The 19,679-nt window shown below is 38.5% G+C and overlaps 1 protein-coding gene across 15 annotated transcripts in view; it reads left to right on the top strand.

The window, feature by feature from the left end:
• Positions 1-19,679, top strand: part of MAGI1 (membrane associated guanylate kinase, WW and PDZ domain containing 1) — a 645,788-nt gene that overhangs the window by 371,957 nt on the left and 254,152 nt on the right. For 14 of the 15 annotated variants that reach the window (XM_043441953.1, XM_043441952.1, XM_043441951.1 and 11 more), the window contains exon 2: positions 17,423-17,539. The exons of the other annotated variant lie outside the window; for it this stretch is intronic. In XM_043441953.1, coding sequence (XP_043297888.1) covers positions 17,423-17,539 — 117 coding nt within the window. The remainder of the gene's footprint in view (positions 1-17,422; positions 17,540-19,679) is intronic. 15 annotated transcript variants of the gene reach the window in all.

Genomic DNA, 19,679 nt, shown 5'->3' with positions numbered 1-19,679 from the left:
AAAAAGAATTCATTTGAATCAGTTCTAATGAGATGGATGAAACTGGAGCCCATTATTCAGAGTGAAGTAAGCCAGAAAGATAAAGAACATTACAGCATACTAACACATATATATGGAATTAGAAAGATGGTAATGATAACCCTATATGCAAAACAGAAAAAGAGACACAGAAATACAGAACAGACTTTTGAACTCTGTGGGAGAAGGTGAGGGTGGGATGTTTCAAAAGAACAGCATGTATACTATCTACGGTGAAACAGATCACCAGCCCAGGTGGGATGCATGAGACAAGTGCTCGGGCTGGTGCACTGGGAAGACCCAGAGGAATCGGGTGGAGAGGGAGGTGGGAGGGGGGATCGGGATGGGGAACACATGTAACTCCATGGCTGATTCATATCAATGTATGACAAAACCCAAAAAAATAAAAAATAAAAAAAAATAAAAGCAAGTAATGGGCAAAAGAAAAAAGGAAAAAAAAAATGAATGCCGGATTTCCTGATAACTGGTGCTGGACTGAAGGGTGTTTGATACTCTGCACTATCGTTTATATTCCATACAAACCTAAAAATCCTGTCTTTGCTTGCATACCTTTAGCCATAGAGTATACCATGGATGCACTATTTGTAAGTGTTCAGTGTGTGAAAGCAGTCCAGTGACCGCATCCAAGTTTTAATTAGTTTTCAGCCTAGTACTATGGAAAGCTTGACTTGTTTAACTTGTTTTATACATTTTGTCATAAGCATTAATCATTAAAAAACTCTCCTTGAGGTCAAACAATTCCACAAAAGGTACATTTTGGAATATGATACTGATACTTCCAAGTCAAGGGGAGGGTAGCTAGCATTTGCTGAACATTGCATATTTTCATTTAATAATCTTGACTGCCCTGATATATGTACTGTCATTATCCCCATTTTCCTAATAAGGAAACAGAGACCCAGAGTGATTAAGGAACTTGCCTAAGAACACAGAGGTAGCAAATGGCAAAGTCAGGATGGGAATGTAGTTCTGCTTGGTCCTGCTTTAGTCACTAGTGTTATTTTAGCTAGTGTTTTCATCCTTCATCCACTCATTTAATCATCACTTGCCAGTTTCTTGGCATCATCATTTGCCAGTTTCTCCTCTAAGCTGAGAGGGTCTCAGTTCTCATGTGAAACTACCATGGTGGTGGAGGACACACAATAAACAAGATAAAGAAACATATTGATAAACCACCTTAGGTGGCTCAGTGGGTAAAAAAAATCATCACTTTAGGTGGCTCAGTGGGTGAAAAATTCACCTGCACTGCAGGAGATGCAGGAGACAAGGATTCTATCCCCAGGTCAGGAAGAGCCGCTGGAGGAGGGCATGGCAACCCACTCTAGTATTCTTGCTTGGAGAATCCCTTGGACAGAGGAGCCTGGTGGGCTACAGTCCATAGGGTTGCAAAGAGTTGGACACAACTGAAGCGACTGAGCAGTCACGCAAAGGCTGTGAACATAATAAACCAGAGCGATGGGCTAGACACTGGTGGAGGGGCTTTTCATTGAGAGGCTTGCTGGAGACTCTCTCTGCTGGATCATTGTGAAGACCAGCACGAACCTCTGGTCTCAGCATTAAGCTCTGATTCCTCTTTACCAGCATCCCTGCACTAGAAGGCAGATATGTTTATGTAAGTATGTGAAGAGGAGATCTTAGCTGTTTGAAATCATCCCCAGTATGCGGGATTCCCCCCAGTATTCTTCTACTATGTTCTTGGACCTAAATGGAGAAAGGAAAGAAAGCTCAATAGGAATAGCTGTTCCTAATTGCTCTTCATTTACCCATCTCCCAGGGTGGCACTGCCTCAGTAGGCTTGTTGCAGTGAGTGGGGATCACTTCAGGCATTTATTGAAGCTGCCAAGAGCTGGGCTGCTGAGGTTCAGAGAGTAAACCCACAACAACAAAGAATTTTCCTGTCCAAGATGCCAGTGGCACTCCTGTAAGAAACCCTTGGTGAATCATGCCATGGGCTTAAGCTTACATCTGTTAAAGTCTTGTGTATCAAGGGGGTGAGATGTGACCAGCTAGGTCTGAGTTCTTTTGTTCTTGGATTTCCTTTAAGTTTTTCCCATTCTGTGACAAAGGCCAGGATTCTGACCAGACCCAGTTGATGATGTTCTGTGCTTTTCCTCTGCTTATCTGGATCCATGAAATGGCAAGACAGAGAATGGTTTTATTGAGTCTGTTTTTGTTTCCTTGTATATAAAATTTCAAATGCTATATAGCACTTTGGCTCGCAAGTCAGTGCTCTAGTTAAGAAAAAGATGACTGTTAAGAGGCATGTTTTCATCTGCAATTGGAGAGTTTGTCAGAGAGAAACCAGCTTGGCAGATGTGATGGGGTTTCCTTACATAAATCACCTCCCACTGTCGGGGTGGGCATATGGCCAGTGAGTGTCCTAATTATTGAATGGCTTTTATAGCCCCATTATTTATAATCACTTTTGAATAACAGCTGAAAGACGGTGATGGAATGGAAATAATAGTGTGAAAATGATAATCACTTATGGAATTACAGGAATTAGAAATATCTTATGACTGCCTATGAATTAAGAACTCTTTCTCCCAAATATTTTTTAGCTACATATACCGTATATCATACTCTCTATAAATAAGAACTGTGATCAATCCCTATAAGAATTCTTACCTACTGGTTTCACAAAAGTAAAACAGCCTGAACCCTGCCCACAGGCACATTCACATAGGTGCATTATGTATATTTTTTTAGAAATAAATTCTGTTTTGGAATATTTTAGATGCAAAAAGTTGCAAAGATAGTACAGAGCATTCTGGAATCTCCTTTACCTAATTTTCCCCAGGCCAACATCTTGCATAGTCATGATACATTTGACATAAGTTGCTTTACCAGTATCTATTTTCTGTCCCTAGATCCAGTTCAGGATACTATATTGTGTTTAGTTGTCATGTCTTAAACTCCTCTAGTCTGTACAAGGTTCTTAATCTTGCTTTTCCATGACCTTGACAGTTGTGATAAATACCAATATATGGTTTTAACAAAAAGTTTCACTCTCCACTGCTGGATAAACACTTGGTTTAGAATCACAGAGATGAAAGGGGGAAAGTGTAGAGGTTTGGAGTTAGGACATCTGAGTTCTAGTCCTACATGCGTCTGATCCCTTCAGTACCTGGAGTGTCACTTTCTTCATCTGTTTTGATGGGAACAGTGGGAACAATATTACCATTCTCCCTGGATTTTATGAGGTTTAAATGAGATAACGTTCATGAAAGAGATTTATGATAAAGCATCAAACATATGATCATCAAAGGGAAATTTTTATTTATAATGCCTGAGTTTTTCTATCCTGCAGATTTGTATAAAATGGAGATTGACACCAATAACATTTCATTCCAGGAAACATTTAATACATTTCTCAGAAGGCTCTTTAAATGTGTAAAATTGTTCTGCTTTGTAGAGGCCACTAGAATGGGTTATGTTTAAGCCATTGAGTTTTTTTATGAAAGCTCCATCAGTGCAGATCTGTGGCTCACCCTCCTGCTCTTTTTCTAAGGCAGTTGTTTGTATACCAGAGCTACCTGTATACACACAGATGTGCAGTCATGTAAAGCCCGTCAAGCTTAGGCAAACAGCACATTTTTGAGAGAGAGACAATCCTCTGGAATGGGGTGGTGGCAAACTACAGCTTGTGGGCCAAGTCCAGGCTTCTGTATGTTTTTGTAATAAAGTTTTATTAGAACACAGCCAGGCACAATTGTTTACATTTTGTTTAGAGTTGATTTCCTGGTAAAACAGAGCTGAAGAGTTGAAACACAGACCTTACAGCCTGTGAAGCCTAAAATATTTACTATCTGACCTTTCAGAAAAGTTTTGCCTGCATCTTCTGTAGAATCTTACTGATGCAAGATGTCTTTCTTTCCATTCTCACCTGTCTGGGACCATATACTTGTGATTCTCTTATTTGCTTTCAGTTCTGGAAGATTCTTAAAGAGGAGTGCTGTGCAAAGCATAGAATTATTAGGATGCTTTGCTCAGGGGAAATGGTCTCACCTTTTTCAGACCCATCAAATAATGTGTAGATACTGCTGGTGGGCTCTGTTCTCACAGTCCAGGAGAAATTGGAGTGGCGTGTGCTAACATGATCCTTGTTGTTCAGTTGCTCAGTAGTGTCTGACCCTTTCCGACCCCGTGGACTGCAGCATGGCAGGCTTCTCTGTCCTTCACTATCCCCTGGGGTTTGCTCAAACTCATGTCCATTGAGCTGATGATGCCATCCAACAATTTCACCCTCTGTCGCCTCCTTTTCCTCCTGCCTTCAGTCTTTCCCAGCACCCTGTGTGTATGGCTTGGTGGCTTCCCTGATAACTCAGACGGTAAAACGTCTGCCTGCAATGCTGGAGACCTGGGTTCAATCCCTGGGTCAGGAAGATCCCCTGGAGAAGAAAATGGCAACCCATTCCAGTACTGTTGCCTGGAAAATCCCATGGACGGAGGAGCCTGGTAGGCTACAGTCCGTGGGGTCCCAAAGAGTCGGACATGACTGAGAGACTTCACTTTAACTTTCTGCTTGTATGATATTTCCTTGTGTAGGTCAGAGGACCTGGAACTCTAGTCCTAGCCTGCTGTTGCTTGAATGATATCAGACCATATTAGAATATAGTTTACCACCTGCATTATCTGTTCTTGTCTGAGAATAAATTGGAGGGAGATTGGGATGGTAGGGGAACAGCTGTGTTAATTACTATGTATGTTCAAACTATGGAATGCCAATGGCATCTGAGTTTGTATTTGTGTAAACACACTGAAAACTTCTTGTCAACAGCGTCCTAAGACCCAAGAGTGCAGGGCTTCAGGCCGGGGTGCCCAATCCTGGGAAGGAACCTTGTACACACTCCCTGTCTGAGCGTTCTCTGGAATCTAATGCTGTTCAGATGTGACTTTCTTGGTTTCCTTATGTTGAGCATCAAGAGGATATTGGAACAGCTGTACAATGCCACAGTTTTATGGGAAGTCAGCTTGTGGTTTTTATGTTGAGATCCACATAGATGTTTTCTAGTGGCATGATGAGCGTGACTGTTTTAAAAAAAATCATTTTATTCTTTTTTTATCTTGAAATATTTCAAACCCATACACTAATTTAAAAAAAAAAACCAGCATAATGTATTCCATCATCACTGACCGCTATTAACATCTTGCTCTGCCCATTATCTCTCTCTATTTACACATATTTCCACTTTGTCAAATTACCTGGGTTATGGGGCAGTCTGTGAGCCTCAATTTAATCTTATGTAAGATGTCATTGGAAGCAGAACCAGTCTCATTGGGTTGGAGTAAGGATTGTAAAGTTATTACTTAGCGCTGTGGGTGGCCTTCAGAGCCATGTTCCACCCAGTGTTCGCTGTCAGCACTTGAGTCCTGCAGGTTGGCTGAGTACAGTTCTGTTAGATCCTAATGCCTTTTTAAGAATTTAGTGTCTTCCTGAAGGACACACACACACTATCTTCAGATTCCACTCACGGTTCTGATTGTAGAGACATTTGACTTCAGCTTTACATGAGGTCATGCAGCTGTTTGTTGATTGGGGTTGGGCAGAAACTCAGCTATATAGTGTTGCCAGCAGGGGACCATTGTCTTTTCTGCTCTCAGTAAATCTTTTATTTATTTATTTTTCTGAGCATGTGTTATTCTACTACCCTGTTTAACTAGAATGAATATAAAAAGCACAAAAGGCTGGAAATAATGAGAAAAATAGAGATGATGGAATTTGAACTTTGTTTTCCTTTCCATGCCTAATTTAGGTTTCTTCTCATGTGGGATGAAATTCATCAAAAGATTGACCAGGAGAAAAAGAACCGAGAAAACAGGCGGGGTAATAATAATAAAGCAGCTATCCTGAAGTGCTAGCAAAATGTTTCATGCTTGTCCATGTAGGGAGTTAAATGTAGATAGTAATTTCTAGAGCTTCATCAGCATACAGAAATCTGTCCTGCAGCCTCTGTTTCACATCACAGACTCACCATGTATTTTTCTTTTCTGTTTTTTAAGTTCTGCAGAAACAAGACTGTAAGGACAGCAGTCTTTGTACCACTAGGGGAAAGAATTCAATCTCTGCTGGTCTAATGAGATACCACCTGCCTGGAGTCATGTGTGCTGTGCCTCTTATTATAAAGTGTTATTACCAGCTCACTAGTGGAGTGGCAGCATCTCTTGAGGTTTGCAAGAGATGGGAGAAATAGGGAAAAGCTCATTCTCAGAACCTAGTTCCCTAAGTTTTATTAAGGAACTTTGCTGAACTTAGACCTTTAATTTGACAACTTTAGCATATATAAAATTACTTGAAGCCTTGTTAAACCATAGATTGGTGAACCTGACTTTCAGAAATTTTAGTTCAGTAGGTCTTGAGTACAATGTAGTAATCTGAATTTCAATAAGTTTCTGAGTAGAGCCGCTTAGGCTAATGTTAGAGATGATGAATATCCTGTACCCCAAGTGTTACACAAGAATTGCTCACCTGGAGATGCAGAACCAACATCTGGACGAAGAGTTAGCCAAATGTGGCCCCTGGGCTGAATCTGCTGCCTGTTTGTAAATAAGTTCTATTGGAAAACAACTTTGTTTACATATAATCTATGGCTGTTTTCATACTACAAAGGCAGAGTTGACCAGTTGGACTGAGTCCATACCTGCCCCCAGAACTGAAAAATATGTGCTGTCTGGCTGTTGGCCCTTTACAGAGAAATTTTGCTGACCCCTGACCTAGACCAATGCTTCCTTGTCATTTGGGGGAAGGCAGCTTGGAAGTAATTCCGTAACTGGCACACGGAGTGTTACCAACTTCTGTGTTTTTTAGACACAAGGGTTCTTTTGTTTTTATTTTTATTTTTTTTACTTAAATGCATATGATAATGGAATTCATTTGTTTTTTCTCAACAAGCCGTTCTCCAAATTAGTTTTCTCATTGGAACCAACAGTTTCTCAGAATGAAAAGAAGCATAGTTTTAGCAGCCATGCTTCCTCTCTAATACAGAGCTTTGAATTAAAATTATTTGAATTATTGGTGGAAACTTTTGTTTTTTTAAAAAAAATCACATAATTTAAAGGAGAAAAATCATTCTCATTTGGACTCTGTAATTGTCAGATGTGTGGTAGTTGCTCAGTCATGTCTGACTCTTAGTGACCCCATGGACTGTCGCCCACGAGGCTCCTCTGTCCCTGGAATTCTTCAGACAAGAATACTGGAGTGGGTAGCCATTCTCTTCTGCAGGGGATCTTCCTGACCCAGGGATCGAACTCAGGTCTCCCACATTGCAGTCAGACCTTTTACCTTGTGAGCCACCAGGGAAGCCCCCAGTTGTCAGATCAGTGATACTATATTTCCTCCAAAAACTGCTGTGTGGAAGGCAATTTGTCAATATGTATCAAAAGTCTTTAAAAATAATGTTCATACTCATTGCTCTATTCATTCTACTTCCAGGAAATTTCAGCAAAAATTCATATTCAGTGTTTTCCATTACAGCACTGTTTATATATATATATTTTTAAAGAAAAGACATCTAAATATCTATTAATGTGAAGCTAATAATATTAAGGTGAACCCACATTGATATTTTGGGACCGTTTAAAATCAAGCTGGAAGGAAATGCCCTGGCTGTTCAGTGGTTGAGACTCTGTGTTTGTACTGCAGGGGGCTTAGATTTGATCTCTGGTTGGGAAATTAAGATCCCACATGCCTTGTGATATGGTAAAAATAAATGAAATCAAGGATGAAGGGATGTTGATACAATCTTTTTGGAGGGGGTTTTCTGTCAAGAACCTTAAATGTTTTTATACCTTTTGTACCAACATTTTCACTTACAAATCATGAGAAAGTATTAAGGAATACAGATAGATTTTGTATAAGGAAGATAAGCACAGTGGAAACAATTTGTATGCTTAATAATTGGTAATGATTACAGAGATTGTGATAAATTGATAAGATAAAATACTATGTAAATTAAAAGTATATTTTGAACTCTAATAGTATATTGGAAATGCTTATGAATTATTAGAACATTTGGGTTTGAATCATGTATATCACATGATCTTGATACATCCCATGTTAAATAGGTACTCATGGAACTCTCAAACCTGTTCATCACAGCTTAACTGAAGCTCAGACACTGAAGTCATTTTTGAGTCCTCTCTTGCATTTGATATTTTCCTCCATCACATAGGTGAACTCTATCAGTTTCAGCTTTAAGTTGCACTTCCTCTGTCCTCTCTGCCCCTCTTCTTGGTCTTTCCCTTGATCCAGGTCATCTCAGGTCTTGTTGGGTCAGCTTCACTGATGTCATCCCATTTCCTCCCTGTACGCTTCACCCACTACACGGCTGCAGGAGTCATCTCGAAATTTACACCAGACCTTCCCACCTCCCTGACTAAAATCCCTTGAGTGGATTCCTACTGAGCTTGGAATAAAGTGCAGACTCTTCTCATGGTCTGCAAGGTACAAAATTATCTGGTCCCTGCTTATCTTTGGAACCTGTCTCTGAGCCTAGCCCTTGTCTGAGCTTTGTGCTGTTTCTCTAAAATTTTAACCTCTTTTCTGCTTCTGAAACTTTTACACCTGCTGTCCCTCTGTCTATAGTGCTTTCCCCCACACTTGGCAAAACTAACCAGCTTCTCGGCTTCCTTCTCATCTTACTATTACCCTAGTCCTGAGGCCGCTTTCTGTTTCCCGAAACAGGTGTGTCAGTCCTGACTCAGGAATTCAGTGTTTTCATGCCGTGTCTTCTGGGCCCACAGGGTATCTGGCTGAAGGCACTTAGGAAAGATTTGTTGAGTGAATCAACGAATCTGCCTCAATATTTAAGCATATTAAAAGTCTATATGTATAAGCATACTCAGGGCATATAGTACTAAATGTTAATGGTGATGCAAATTAAATAATAGTTTATTTTAAACTTTTGGCAGAAAACAACAAAATTCTGTAACACAGTTATCTTTCAACTAAAAATAAATAAATAAACTTTCTTTGGGTAGTTTTTTGTATTTTTTAAATCTTGTAATTAATTTATATCACTTCTTTGTTGTGGTAAAATATACACAACATAAAATATATCATTTTAACCATTTTTAAGTATACAGGTCTGTGGCATTAAGTACATTCATATTGTTGTGCAGCCATCAACACCATACATTTCCAGAATTTTTTTCATCTTTCCCAGGTGAAACTCTGTACCCATTAAGTATTAAAATTCACCAGTAACTTATCTTATTTTCACAGTAAGAAAAACATTAGGAAAAATATGATAAAACAAATAGCGAACGTATTTTTCGGACAAGGCTCATTTAAAGATATGTCAGATTGTAAGTCTGAGTGACTACAAAGCTAGTAAATTTGTTCTTCACTTTATAATTTTGTATTAGAAAAGCCTATCCTGTATATAGTACATATATATATATATTGATGTATATATATAAAAATGTATATACATATACATAACCTAAAGAATATATTCTTTTCAGATTCTTTTCTGTTATAGTTTATTGTAAGATATTAAATATAATTATTTGTGCTATACAGTAAGTTCTTGTTGTTTATTTTATTTATAATAATGTGTATCTGTTAATCCAGACCTCTTAATTTATTACCCCTCCCTTTCCCTTTGGTAACCATAAGCTTGTTTTTCTATGTCTATGAGCCTATTTCTGTTTTGCAAATAAGTTCATTTATGTAATTTTTAAAATTCCACTTATAAGTGGTATCATATAACATTTGCCTTTCTCAGTCTGACTTCACTTAATATAATATTCTCTAGGTCCATCCATTTTGTTGCAAATGACATTATTTTCTTCTTTTTTATGGCTGAGTAATATTCCAGTTTTGTGTGTGTGTGTGTCTGTGTGTGTGTGTGTCTGTGTGTGTGCATGCACACACGCCTGCATCTATACACACACATACACTGTATCTTCTTTATTCACTGATCTCCCGCTGGACACTTAGGTTGCTTCCATGACTTGGCTATTGTTAATATTTCTGATGCGAGTGTAGGAGTTCGTCTATCTTTTTGAATTAGAGTTTTCACCTTTTCCAAGTATATGCCCAGAAGTGGGATTGGTGAATCATATGGTAGCTTTATTTTTCGTTTTTTAAGGAACCTCCATACTATGCTCCGTAGTGCTTGCACAGATTTACTTTCCCATGAACAATGTAGGAGAGTTCTCTTTTCTCCAGATGCTCTTCGGCATTTATTAATTGTAGACTTTCTGGTGGTGGCAGTTCTGGTTGATGTGAGGTGATATCTCATTGTAGTTTTGATTTGCATTTCTCTAATAATTAGCAATGTTGAGCATCTTTTCATGTGTCTGTTGGCCATCTGTGTATCTTCTTTGGAAAAATATCTACCTAGGTCTTCTGTCCATTTTTTGGTTGAGTTTTTTGTTTTTTTGTTGTTAGGCTGTAAATCCCAAATAGGTTGCATCATTTGCACATACTGAATATTTTCTCCCATTCTGTAGGTACTTTTGTTTATATGGAAACCTAATTTCTTGACCATGCACTTTATTTCTACTGACTAGCATTCCTCTTTAGAATCTATATTCTAGAAGATAGAGATCAGAGCAGAGTTCCTTTATAATCCATCACCTTGAAAATGATGCTCTGGTTGAGTTGGCAGAAAACTATCTAGCATGGGAGTGGAATAGTTGAAGAACAGCACAACTCAGTTATTTTGGGAATTGTTTCATGTTTAAATAATAACAGGCAAGGTTTGTAACATAAATACTTGATGAAGGAATCATACCCAGAATATATAAATAGCATCTTATCAAGAATAACAAGACAACCCATTAGGAAAATACACAAAGAATATGAACAGGCAAGCTACTGGAGAAGAAATGTTAAAAAGAAAAAAAGAATGTCCAATTTCATTAATACTCGGTAGTTGTAAATAAATTAGTGTAGCACCAAAATATCAATTCACCTTTATTAGATTAGGAAGATTTTAAAAGATGGGTGGTTTGTGTATGCTCAGTCACGTCTGACTTTTTGCGTCCCCGTGGACTGTGTAGCCCACCAGGCTCCTCTGTCCATGGAATTTTCTAGGCAAGAATAGTGGAGTGGGTTGCCTTTTCCTACTCCAGGGGATCATCCTGACCCATGGATTGAATCCTTGTCTCTTCCATCTCCTGCATTGGCAGGCGGATTCTTTACTGTTGCGCCACCTGGGAAACACCATGGACAGAGCAGAGAAGAGTTGATGGTTAGTTTGAATGCCAGCGTACCAAATTGGCTCTTGGCTCAGTTCAGGTCAGTTCAGTTCAGTTCAGTTCAGTCGCTCAGTCATGAATGACTCTTTGCGACCCCATGAATCGCAGCATGCCAGGCCTCCCTATCCATCACCAACTCCCGGAGTTTACTCAAACTCATGTCCATTGAGTTGGTGATGCCATCCAGCCATCTCATCCTCTGTCGTCCCCTTCTCCTTCTGCCCCCAGTCCCTGCCAGCATCAGGGTCTTTTCCAATGAGTCAACTCTTTGCATGAGGTGGCCAGAGTATTGGAGTTTCAGCTTCAGCTCTTGGCTAGGGTCTGGGAAATTGCATTTCCAGAGGGTTCTATCCATTCCCAGAACTAATAGCGGTTTACTGTGCTTTAACTATTGATGCAAAAGATACATTTTATCCTTTCCTTCTGAGAGTCTGGAACTTGATTTTATGCCAGGCAGAGGCTGCCTACACGATTAGCTCCTAATACAAATTCTGGGCCCTTATGTGTAATGAGCTGCCTTGAGTGTCTAATGGGCGCATTTTGCATTGTTGCCCTGGGAATTAGTGACTTCACTGGGGAGAAGACTCTTAGAAGCTTGTACCTGATTTCCTTTGGACTTTATTGCCCCTTGAACCTTTTCCCTTTGTTGCAATTGTGTTGTACCCTTTTTCCATAATGAAATATAACTTTGAGTACAAGTATATTCTGAGTCCTGTGAATCTTCCTAACGAATCTTCAAATCTGGGACTAGTCCCAGGACCCTACATACACAAATAATAGCAAATATTGGCCTAAGTGTGGGGAAATACAACTTCCAAGCCTTTTGGTAGAAAAGCAAGTTGGCCCCAATGATTTTGAGAATTTAGAGATACCTAGGTAAGTTGGAGGGGCTTCCCTGGTAGCTCAGACAGTAAAGCGTCTGCCTACAATGTGGGAGACCCAGGTTCGATCCCTGGGTCGGGAAGATCCCCTGGAGAAGGAAATGGCAACCCACTCCAGTATTCTTGCCTGGAAAATCCCATGGGCTGAGGATCCTGGTTGGCTACAGTCCATGGGGTCGCAAAGAGTCGGACACGACTGAGCGACTTCATTTCACTTCACTTCACTTCACTTCACTTCACTTCACTTCACTTCACAGGTAAGTTGGAAGGTGACTACATCTATTTCCAGGTTTAGATATTTTAAGAGTAAAAAAATACACAGTTTTGCTTTTTTTTTTTTAAGTATTTTAATGACACTTAACTGCAGCATTGTTGAATTGTCAGCAACATTGGAAATAGCCTAATTATCTCTGAAGGAGAGGTAAAATTGCTGTATTTTAAAAGTGGAATATTATACAACATGTAAATAATTCAAAAGTATACTGATTGACATGGTTAAATTTCTGTCAAGTAATGGTAATCAAAAAAGCAGAGCTATATTGTTGTAAATTTAAAACCACAGAATTCCAGATATATACATAGGAAAATATGAAATAGTGGCTAATCCAAGACAGTGTCTGAAGTCCCCCTTTCCCTATTTAAATGATAAAATTATCTTAACATTAGCTCTGAAACCTTTTCTTGGAAAAAGTTCTGCATGTTGCTGACCTGTGTTCTCTTTTCCATTTGCAAAACAAATCTTGAATTTCACAGAGAGCGAAGATGCTATGACAAACTCTTCCTCTAACAATTATTATTTCATTGGCTCACTGCCCTTGACAATTAGGAGAAGATTTATAGACATGTCCCCTGAATAACTGGCAATTAATTTGAGATTAGATGCCAAAAAAGTACAGTATTTCTAATGTAATGCAAAGGTTGAGGCTTTTGGCTTATAAATGTCACGGAACACAGAGTAAATGTTAACCGGCAGCTTAGTTAACCCTGCCCTTTTGCACATCCGCAGTAGGGAGGAGTTTTAGTTTGATGATCATAAACTTTAGCTAGCTTGGCTAGTTTGATTGTAAAGCTCAAGTGTAAACAGAGTGTCTATAAATTAAGAATGCCTCCAGTCTCAATGCCCCAGGTTCACCTTGATAGGTATTGAATATGATTCATAAGGATCTATGTGGGATAAAGAAATATTCTATCCTGAGTCTTCTTTGGATTTTTGTTTTGAAGTCATAAGGACCTGTTTGAGACAAAGAGATACTGAATCCTGAGTCTTTGGAATTGCTTCTGACTTAGGCAGTGGTACATTTGGATCCCATAACGTCTTTACAACTTACAGCTCAAATGTTAACTGTCAGTGTGTTTTTATTGCACAGAACTCTGGTCTCCTAGGGGAATATAAATCCTAGGTTCTAGGCAATGGGGATTTTGCTGAAAAACTTTCTTGTCCTTGTGGTCAAATTCAAGAATATTTAGACCTAGAAGAAGAGTTGGCCAGCATGACTATTCCATATCAGTAATTTACTAGTTGATTTTATTTTCTGAATAATTCCAGTGAAGTGACAGTTCGGTTCAGTTCAGTTCAGTCGCTCAGTCGTGTCCAACTCTTTGCTACCCCATGGACTGCAGCACGCCAGGCTTCCTTGTCCATCACCAACTCCTGGAGCTTGCTCAAACTCCTCATGTCCTTCAAGTTGGTGGCACAGTGCCAGGAGTGTATTAAACCTGTGCTAAATGTTAACCAGTTTACACGTGTCCAGAAAATTTTAGTGCAGTAGAGTTTTATCAGAGTCCTGAATATTCATTGGAAGGACTGACGCTGAAGCTGAAACTCCAATACTTTGGCCACCAGATGCGAAGAACTGATTCACTGGAAAAGACCCTGATGCTGGGAAAGATTGAAGACAGGAGAAGGGGATGACAGAGGAGGAGATGGTTGGATGGCATCACCAATGTGATGAACATGAGTTTGAGTAGGCTCCGGGAGTTGGTGATGGACAGGAAAGCCTAGCGTGCTGCAGTCCATGGGATCTCTAAGATTTGGACACAACTGAGCAACTGAACTGAACTGAGAGTTTTATTCCCTTCTGGAAACTCTAGAAGTATCCTTTATTCCAAATTTCCCCGTGCTTGTATTTTGTTTCTGGCCATGTAAGTCAAAAGTTTTATGTGCATTTTTTAAAAGTTCATTTTAATTATAATTTCTTATATATGAATTCATAGTTAGTATTTTGTATGAGTATGTATTTGGCCACTCTTTGTGGCTTTTTAGGCTCTTGGTTCCTTAACCAGTGATTGAACCGAGGGAGGCCCTTGGCAGTAAGAGCTTGGTGTCCTAAGCATTGGACCACCAGGGAATTCCCTATGTGTATTTTTAAAAGGAATAACAGTCTGTTTTGGGATGATCTCAGCTCTTTCTCCACTTGCTTCAATGGTGGCCCACTCTAATGATAATCTCCATCTTTTATTAAGTGCTTTCTCTTTGCCAAGTACTGTCTGAATCTCATTTAATCCTTACAAGTCGTGTATTAGAGCTACTGTTACATCAGTGCTCTGTTTTCATAAATGAGAAAAGTGAGGTTCAGAGATTAAGCAAGGCACTTGGGTTCACCAGCTAATAAAGAGTAGAACCAGGATTCACACCCAAGCCTGTCTGTCTTAACCACCAAGATTTACTCCACTCTTCTTTCAGTTTCTCTCTTTAATGAAAAATTGAAAACTAAGCATTAAGAGCAGTGCCTACCATATAGTCTTTCAATAATTATGTACAGTTTAAACTTTTGAAACTGATTTTATGATAGTACAGTTTCTATACTATAAAATTATGTCTCCATTTAGATATACTATTCCGTAAGTTTTGATAAATGTGTAAACCTCTGTTATCACTAACAACAATTGAGATATACTGTATTGGAATCACCCCCCAAAGTTTCCTTTTGAGTCCCCCTTTTAAAAAAGTTTTTTGTCTTGATATCAGTGTTGATTCTCAGGAAGTCATAAAAAAATAGTTCAGACTTCTTGTGTATCCTTCACCCTGCTTCTTCCAGTGCTAACATTCTTATATAGCTATAGTACAGTTGCAAAGCCAGGAAATTATAGGTATACTCTATAGATTTTATTCCCTGTGTGCTAATCTCTGCCCGTTCTCACTCCAGGTAACTGCTGAACTGTTTTCTGTCATAGTAGATAGGCCTGCTCTGAAGCTTTATATATAAATGGAATCAGATAATATGTTGTCTTTTGTGTCTGGTTTCTTTTGCTCAGCATAATGTATTTGAGATTCATCAATATTAGTTAGTGGTTTGTGTCTTTTAATTGTTGTGTAGCATCCTGTTGTTTGAATATAATGTAGTTCCCTTATCCATTCAATGTTGATAATCATTTGGATTGTTTCCAATTTGGGGCTATTATATAATGAATAAAGTCACTGTGGTGATTCATCTATATGTTGTGTGTTTATATGTGTGTACTTGTTTTCACTTTTGCTAACAGTGGTTAGTGAAGATTAGTTTATAAGATACTGTCAAATTGTTTTCCCATTTTAGACACCCACTAGCAGTATATAGAAGTTCCTGTTGCTTCACGGTCTTGCTAAAACCTAATATTGATTTTGACATTCTGGCAGGTATGTAGTAGGATCTCACTGTGACTTTAATTTGTCTTTCTCTAATAATTAATGATGTTGAATATCTTTTCATATGCTTAATGCACAATTGTATATATTTTATAAACTATATATTCAGACCATTTTGGGGGAGTAGGAAATATGTGTGTGTGTCTTCTTACTTAATAAATATTTGATGAATAATTGAATGATCTGAGATAGAGCTATATATTTTTCTTTTGGCCACTTGAAATCTTAGGTGTACTACAACTCAAATAAAATAATTCAAATTGAGTTTCATTAGTCTGTTCTAAAATGATCAGCTATAGTAGGGAATCTGGTTTAGAATGTGATACTAAAATAAAGATCAGTAGTTCCTCTCCTAGGCATCATAGCATCTTCTTAACCATCAAAACTTTCATCCTCACAACTTGCTCTTTTTGACCATGGGAAAATTATCTTCTGAAGACGTGAATTTTGTGCACGGATACTGCATTGTTTCTCTAAGGCTAAAAATGCTCTTAACTAATTTTTATCTTGTCTAAAAACGGAAGGACAATCTTAGCTTTGTTATTTTTAGCTGTCACTGAAGCAGTTTTCTCCATTAAGAATAAGTGTTAGCTATGTTGATCTATAAGCCATCTGCTGATCATGTAGACTATAATTTGTGCTTATAATTTTTTAAAAAAGTTTGGTTACCTACTTCTTTCTGTGATACATTTTGTAATAATATATTTTTTAAGCTTTTGTTTCAGTCTGTTAACTGGAGAGAACTAAAAAGAAATAAACACATAGACCAGCCCAGATAACTATTGCTTAAGCAACACCAATTTTAAAAAAAAAGTGTGTTTAGTGCTTATAAATCAACACAGAATAGTCAGATCTATCTATCTCTTTCTGTCTGTGTAATGAAGAGGTGACGTCTCCTCTTTTATTTCCCAAACTCAAGTCCTTCGTCCTGAAGGAGACTATTGTTTAAACTTGTTGCTGGTTCCTTCCATTAATACATGGTCTCTCCTTTTCTTTATTCTTTTTTTTTTTTAAATTTTTTTATTAGTTGGAGGCTAATTACTTCACATTTTTCTTTATTCTTGTCACATAAAAGGTCAGATAGTAGTTACCGTTCCACATATTTTCCTGCACTTCCAACACATGAAGATCTAGTGATTCCTGATGGTTGTTTCCAGGGTTTTTTCGTGTTTATTTTTATTTATTCACTGTTACAAAAAGGTTTCAATGAACAATACTGGAGATTTGGACAGACTTTTGCAAATATAGCCATTGAGTAAATTTATTCCAATTGAATCCCTAGTCGAAGAGCATTTTATAATTTGTCAGCTATTGCTAGATTGTCCTCTGTAAGATTTCAGCCATCCACTTTCCATCTAATAATGTTTGCAAGTGTCTACAATACATATTTTAAATGTAATAGCCTCTTTTGAATTCTTTGTTATTTGAGTCTCCTAGTATTATGTGAATTGGGACCCCCAAATTAATGCTGTTTCAGTGCTGTTTTATCTGTATTACATTCCTGCTTGCTTTTTCCCCTGCATAGGAATACCTAAACTTAAGTCTTCCTGATGACTGAGGGTGGCAGACTAGAATGGCTTCATATGGCTTTCTCATACATGGCTCTCAGGCTGCTCAGTCTCTAGGAAACCTGATGTTTGATGCCTTCTGTTTTATATATTTCCTATAGGAGGAAAGCTGAACAAAGACCTGCGACATTTTCTCAATCAGAGGTTCCAGAAAGGGTCGCCTGATCATGAGCTCCAGCAGACCATAAGAGATAACCTTTACCGCCATGCTGTGCCTTGTAAGTAGCCAGTTTGGGACATCTTGCTGCTGGTGGGTGTATGAAAAGTTGAGGGAGGACAAGCAATAGCTGGTTCTGGAATACTTGGCAGTTTGCTCACTTAGTGACTCCCTAAGTGTAGGGAGTCCAAATTGACAATGGGGGACTGGCAATCCAGTGGTTAAGACTCCGCACTTCCAATGTAGGGGGCGTGAGTTCTACCTCTAGTTAGGACACTAAGACCCCACATACTGCGAGGGGAGGCCAAAAAATGGCGAAACAATGTAAAAACAAGCAAAAAAATTGACAGTGAGACAGAGTACTAAGCCAGGTGAATTACTTGGTTTTTCAAGTCCTGGCTTGAATATGCCAGGCAAATTATTTATCCTTTGTAAGGTCATGTTTTCACAGCAGTGAAAAGGACATCTTACTCCTACTAACTTCACAGAACTGTTAGAAAGTCAAAGGAGTGACATTTGTCAGTGTGTTTGTATCGTATGGGCATGGTGTAAGCCTCATAAATGTTAACCATTTTTGTCATGAGTGGAGAGGACCAGGCCAGAGGCCTTCAAACTGACCTCTGAGGATTTCAGTAGGTCTCTGGTGGCCCTCAACAAAGGGAATGCCTCAGTGAACTCTCTCTTCCTCCCTACCTTAATGAGATCAATAAATCATGATTTAATGTATGATTTCCTTTGGAGAAAGCCTCTGTGAATCCACAGATTAAAAATCCACAGGTTAAAAATCCCAAAGTTCCAAACCTATTAGATAAGACCAAATCTGAGAAAGCAAGATAATAGAATGTAGGGACTATGACATTGGGAATTTTGTGGTTAAGGGAAAGAAGGAAAGGAGGAGGGAATCAGCCTACCAGATCATGAGGTATTACCATGCTCTACCAGACTACATTCTCATCCAGCTCATTATGAGATGAGAATCCTGGGATGACATGTGATTATTTACCTTCATTCAAAATAGGAAGAAAAAAAATTAAAAAATAAGAAGAAAGAATGATTTTTATTTTATTACTTGGGAGTTTTCATTTTTCCTATTATCCAGTCCTTCAAAATTTTATAATTAAAAAAGATTTTTTTAATCACCTAACAAAAGGCAGACAAATTTGAAGTTCAAGGTACTCTGCTTATTGCTCTAATTTGTTTGCTATGGATGGTTTTCTTTAAAAGAAGTAATATTTTTCCAGTGATGTGCTAGAGTGCTAGTGTTTCCTCATACTACTGCAGAATGATGAACAGAACTGGTTTCAGGCATGCCATGGTTCTGCAAGGACTTAGACTGGAAGCGTAGCTGGAGACCTTTAGCGATCAGATTTTAGAACAGACCCTGCCTTCCACTTCACCTGTTCATAAAGCCAAGACTCCCAGAGTAAGAGACTGAGTTGACTGCAAGTGACTTGGGTCAGTGCCCCCAAAGTTGCCTCTTTCTGCTGAGTGGAAGAGCCACATTTATTTATTTATTTATTTATTTTCAGAGCTGCATTTGACAGAGAAAATGTGATCATGCATTAATGTGAATCTCTGGCCCCCAGTTCTTTTAATTTTGCATCATTAGTATTGAAAGGCATAATCCTAATAATATCCTAACTATTCCTTACACTTGGATTAATAATAATAATAATGAAAATTCCTACGGTTACTCACATGAATGGGCAGGGATTGCCTTTCTATTTTTATAAAAATAAAGAAAGAAATCAAGACACGAAGGTAAGCCGATTAAAGCAAGGCCAAAGGTGACTAGGGTTTCAAGTCATTGTCCTACCTTTGATGTACTGTCCCATTTTACACTTAGAATAGCAACCCTTTGAGGTTGAGGTTTCCAGTACCCATTTTCCAGATGAGGAAACACAGTCACAGAGCGATCAAGTAACTGTTACATGGCAGATTCAGGGATTTGGGACTTGTAAGCCATCCAGGGCTATTTCTGTAGCTCGACCGTTGCTGCCTCTGAAGTTCTAGTAAGCAGGTTGGATGCAATTTTGCAGAATTCAGTAATTGCAGAATCATGATTGTTCTCTGCGTAATTTTTCCCCTACTCAGATTCCAATTTAAGAACTGGGGAATGAAGCAAATGAGCACACCATTTCTTGACGCATCTGTGGTGTTACTATGGTTACATTTTGGCAAGCTTTTCCATTTATTTTTTC

This window comes from Cervus canadensis, chromosome 22, assembly GCF_019320065.1.
Source record: "Cervus canadensis isolate Bull #8, Minnesota chromosome 22, ASM1932006v1, whole genome shotgun sequence".
Classification (NCBI taxonomy): domain Eukaryota; kingdom Metazoa; phylum Chordata; class Mammalia; order Artiodactyla; family Cervidae; genus Cervus; species Cervus canadensis.
The sequence above is the reverse complement of the archived record's forward strand: the minus strand, read 5'-3'. Positions and strand labels throughout refer to the sequence as shown.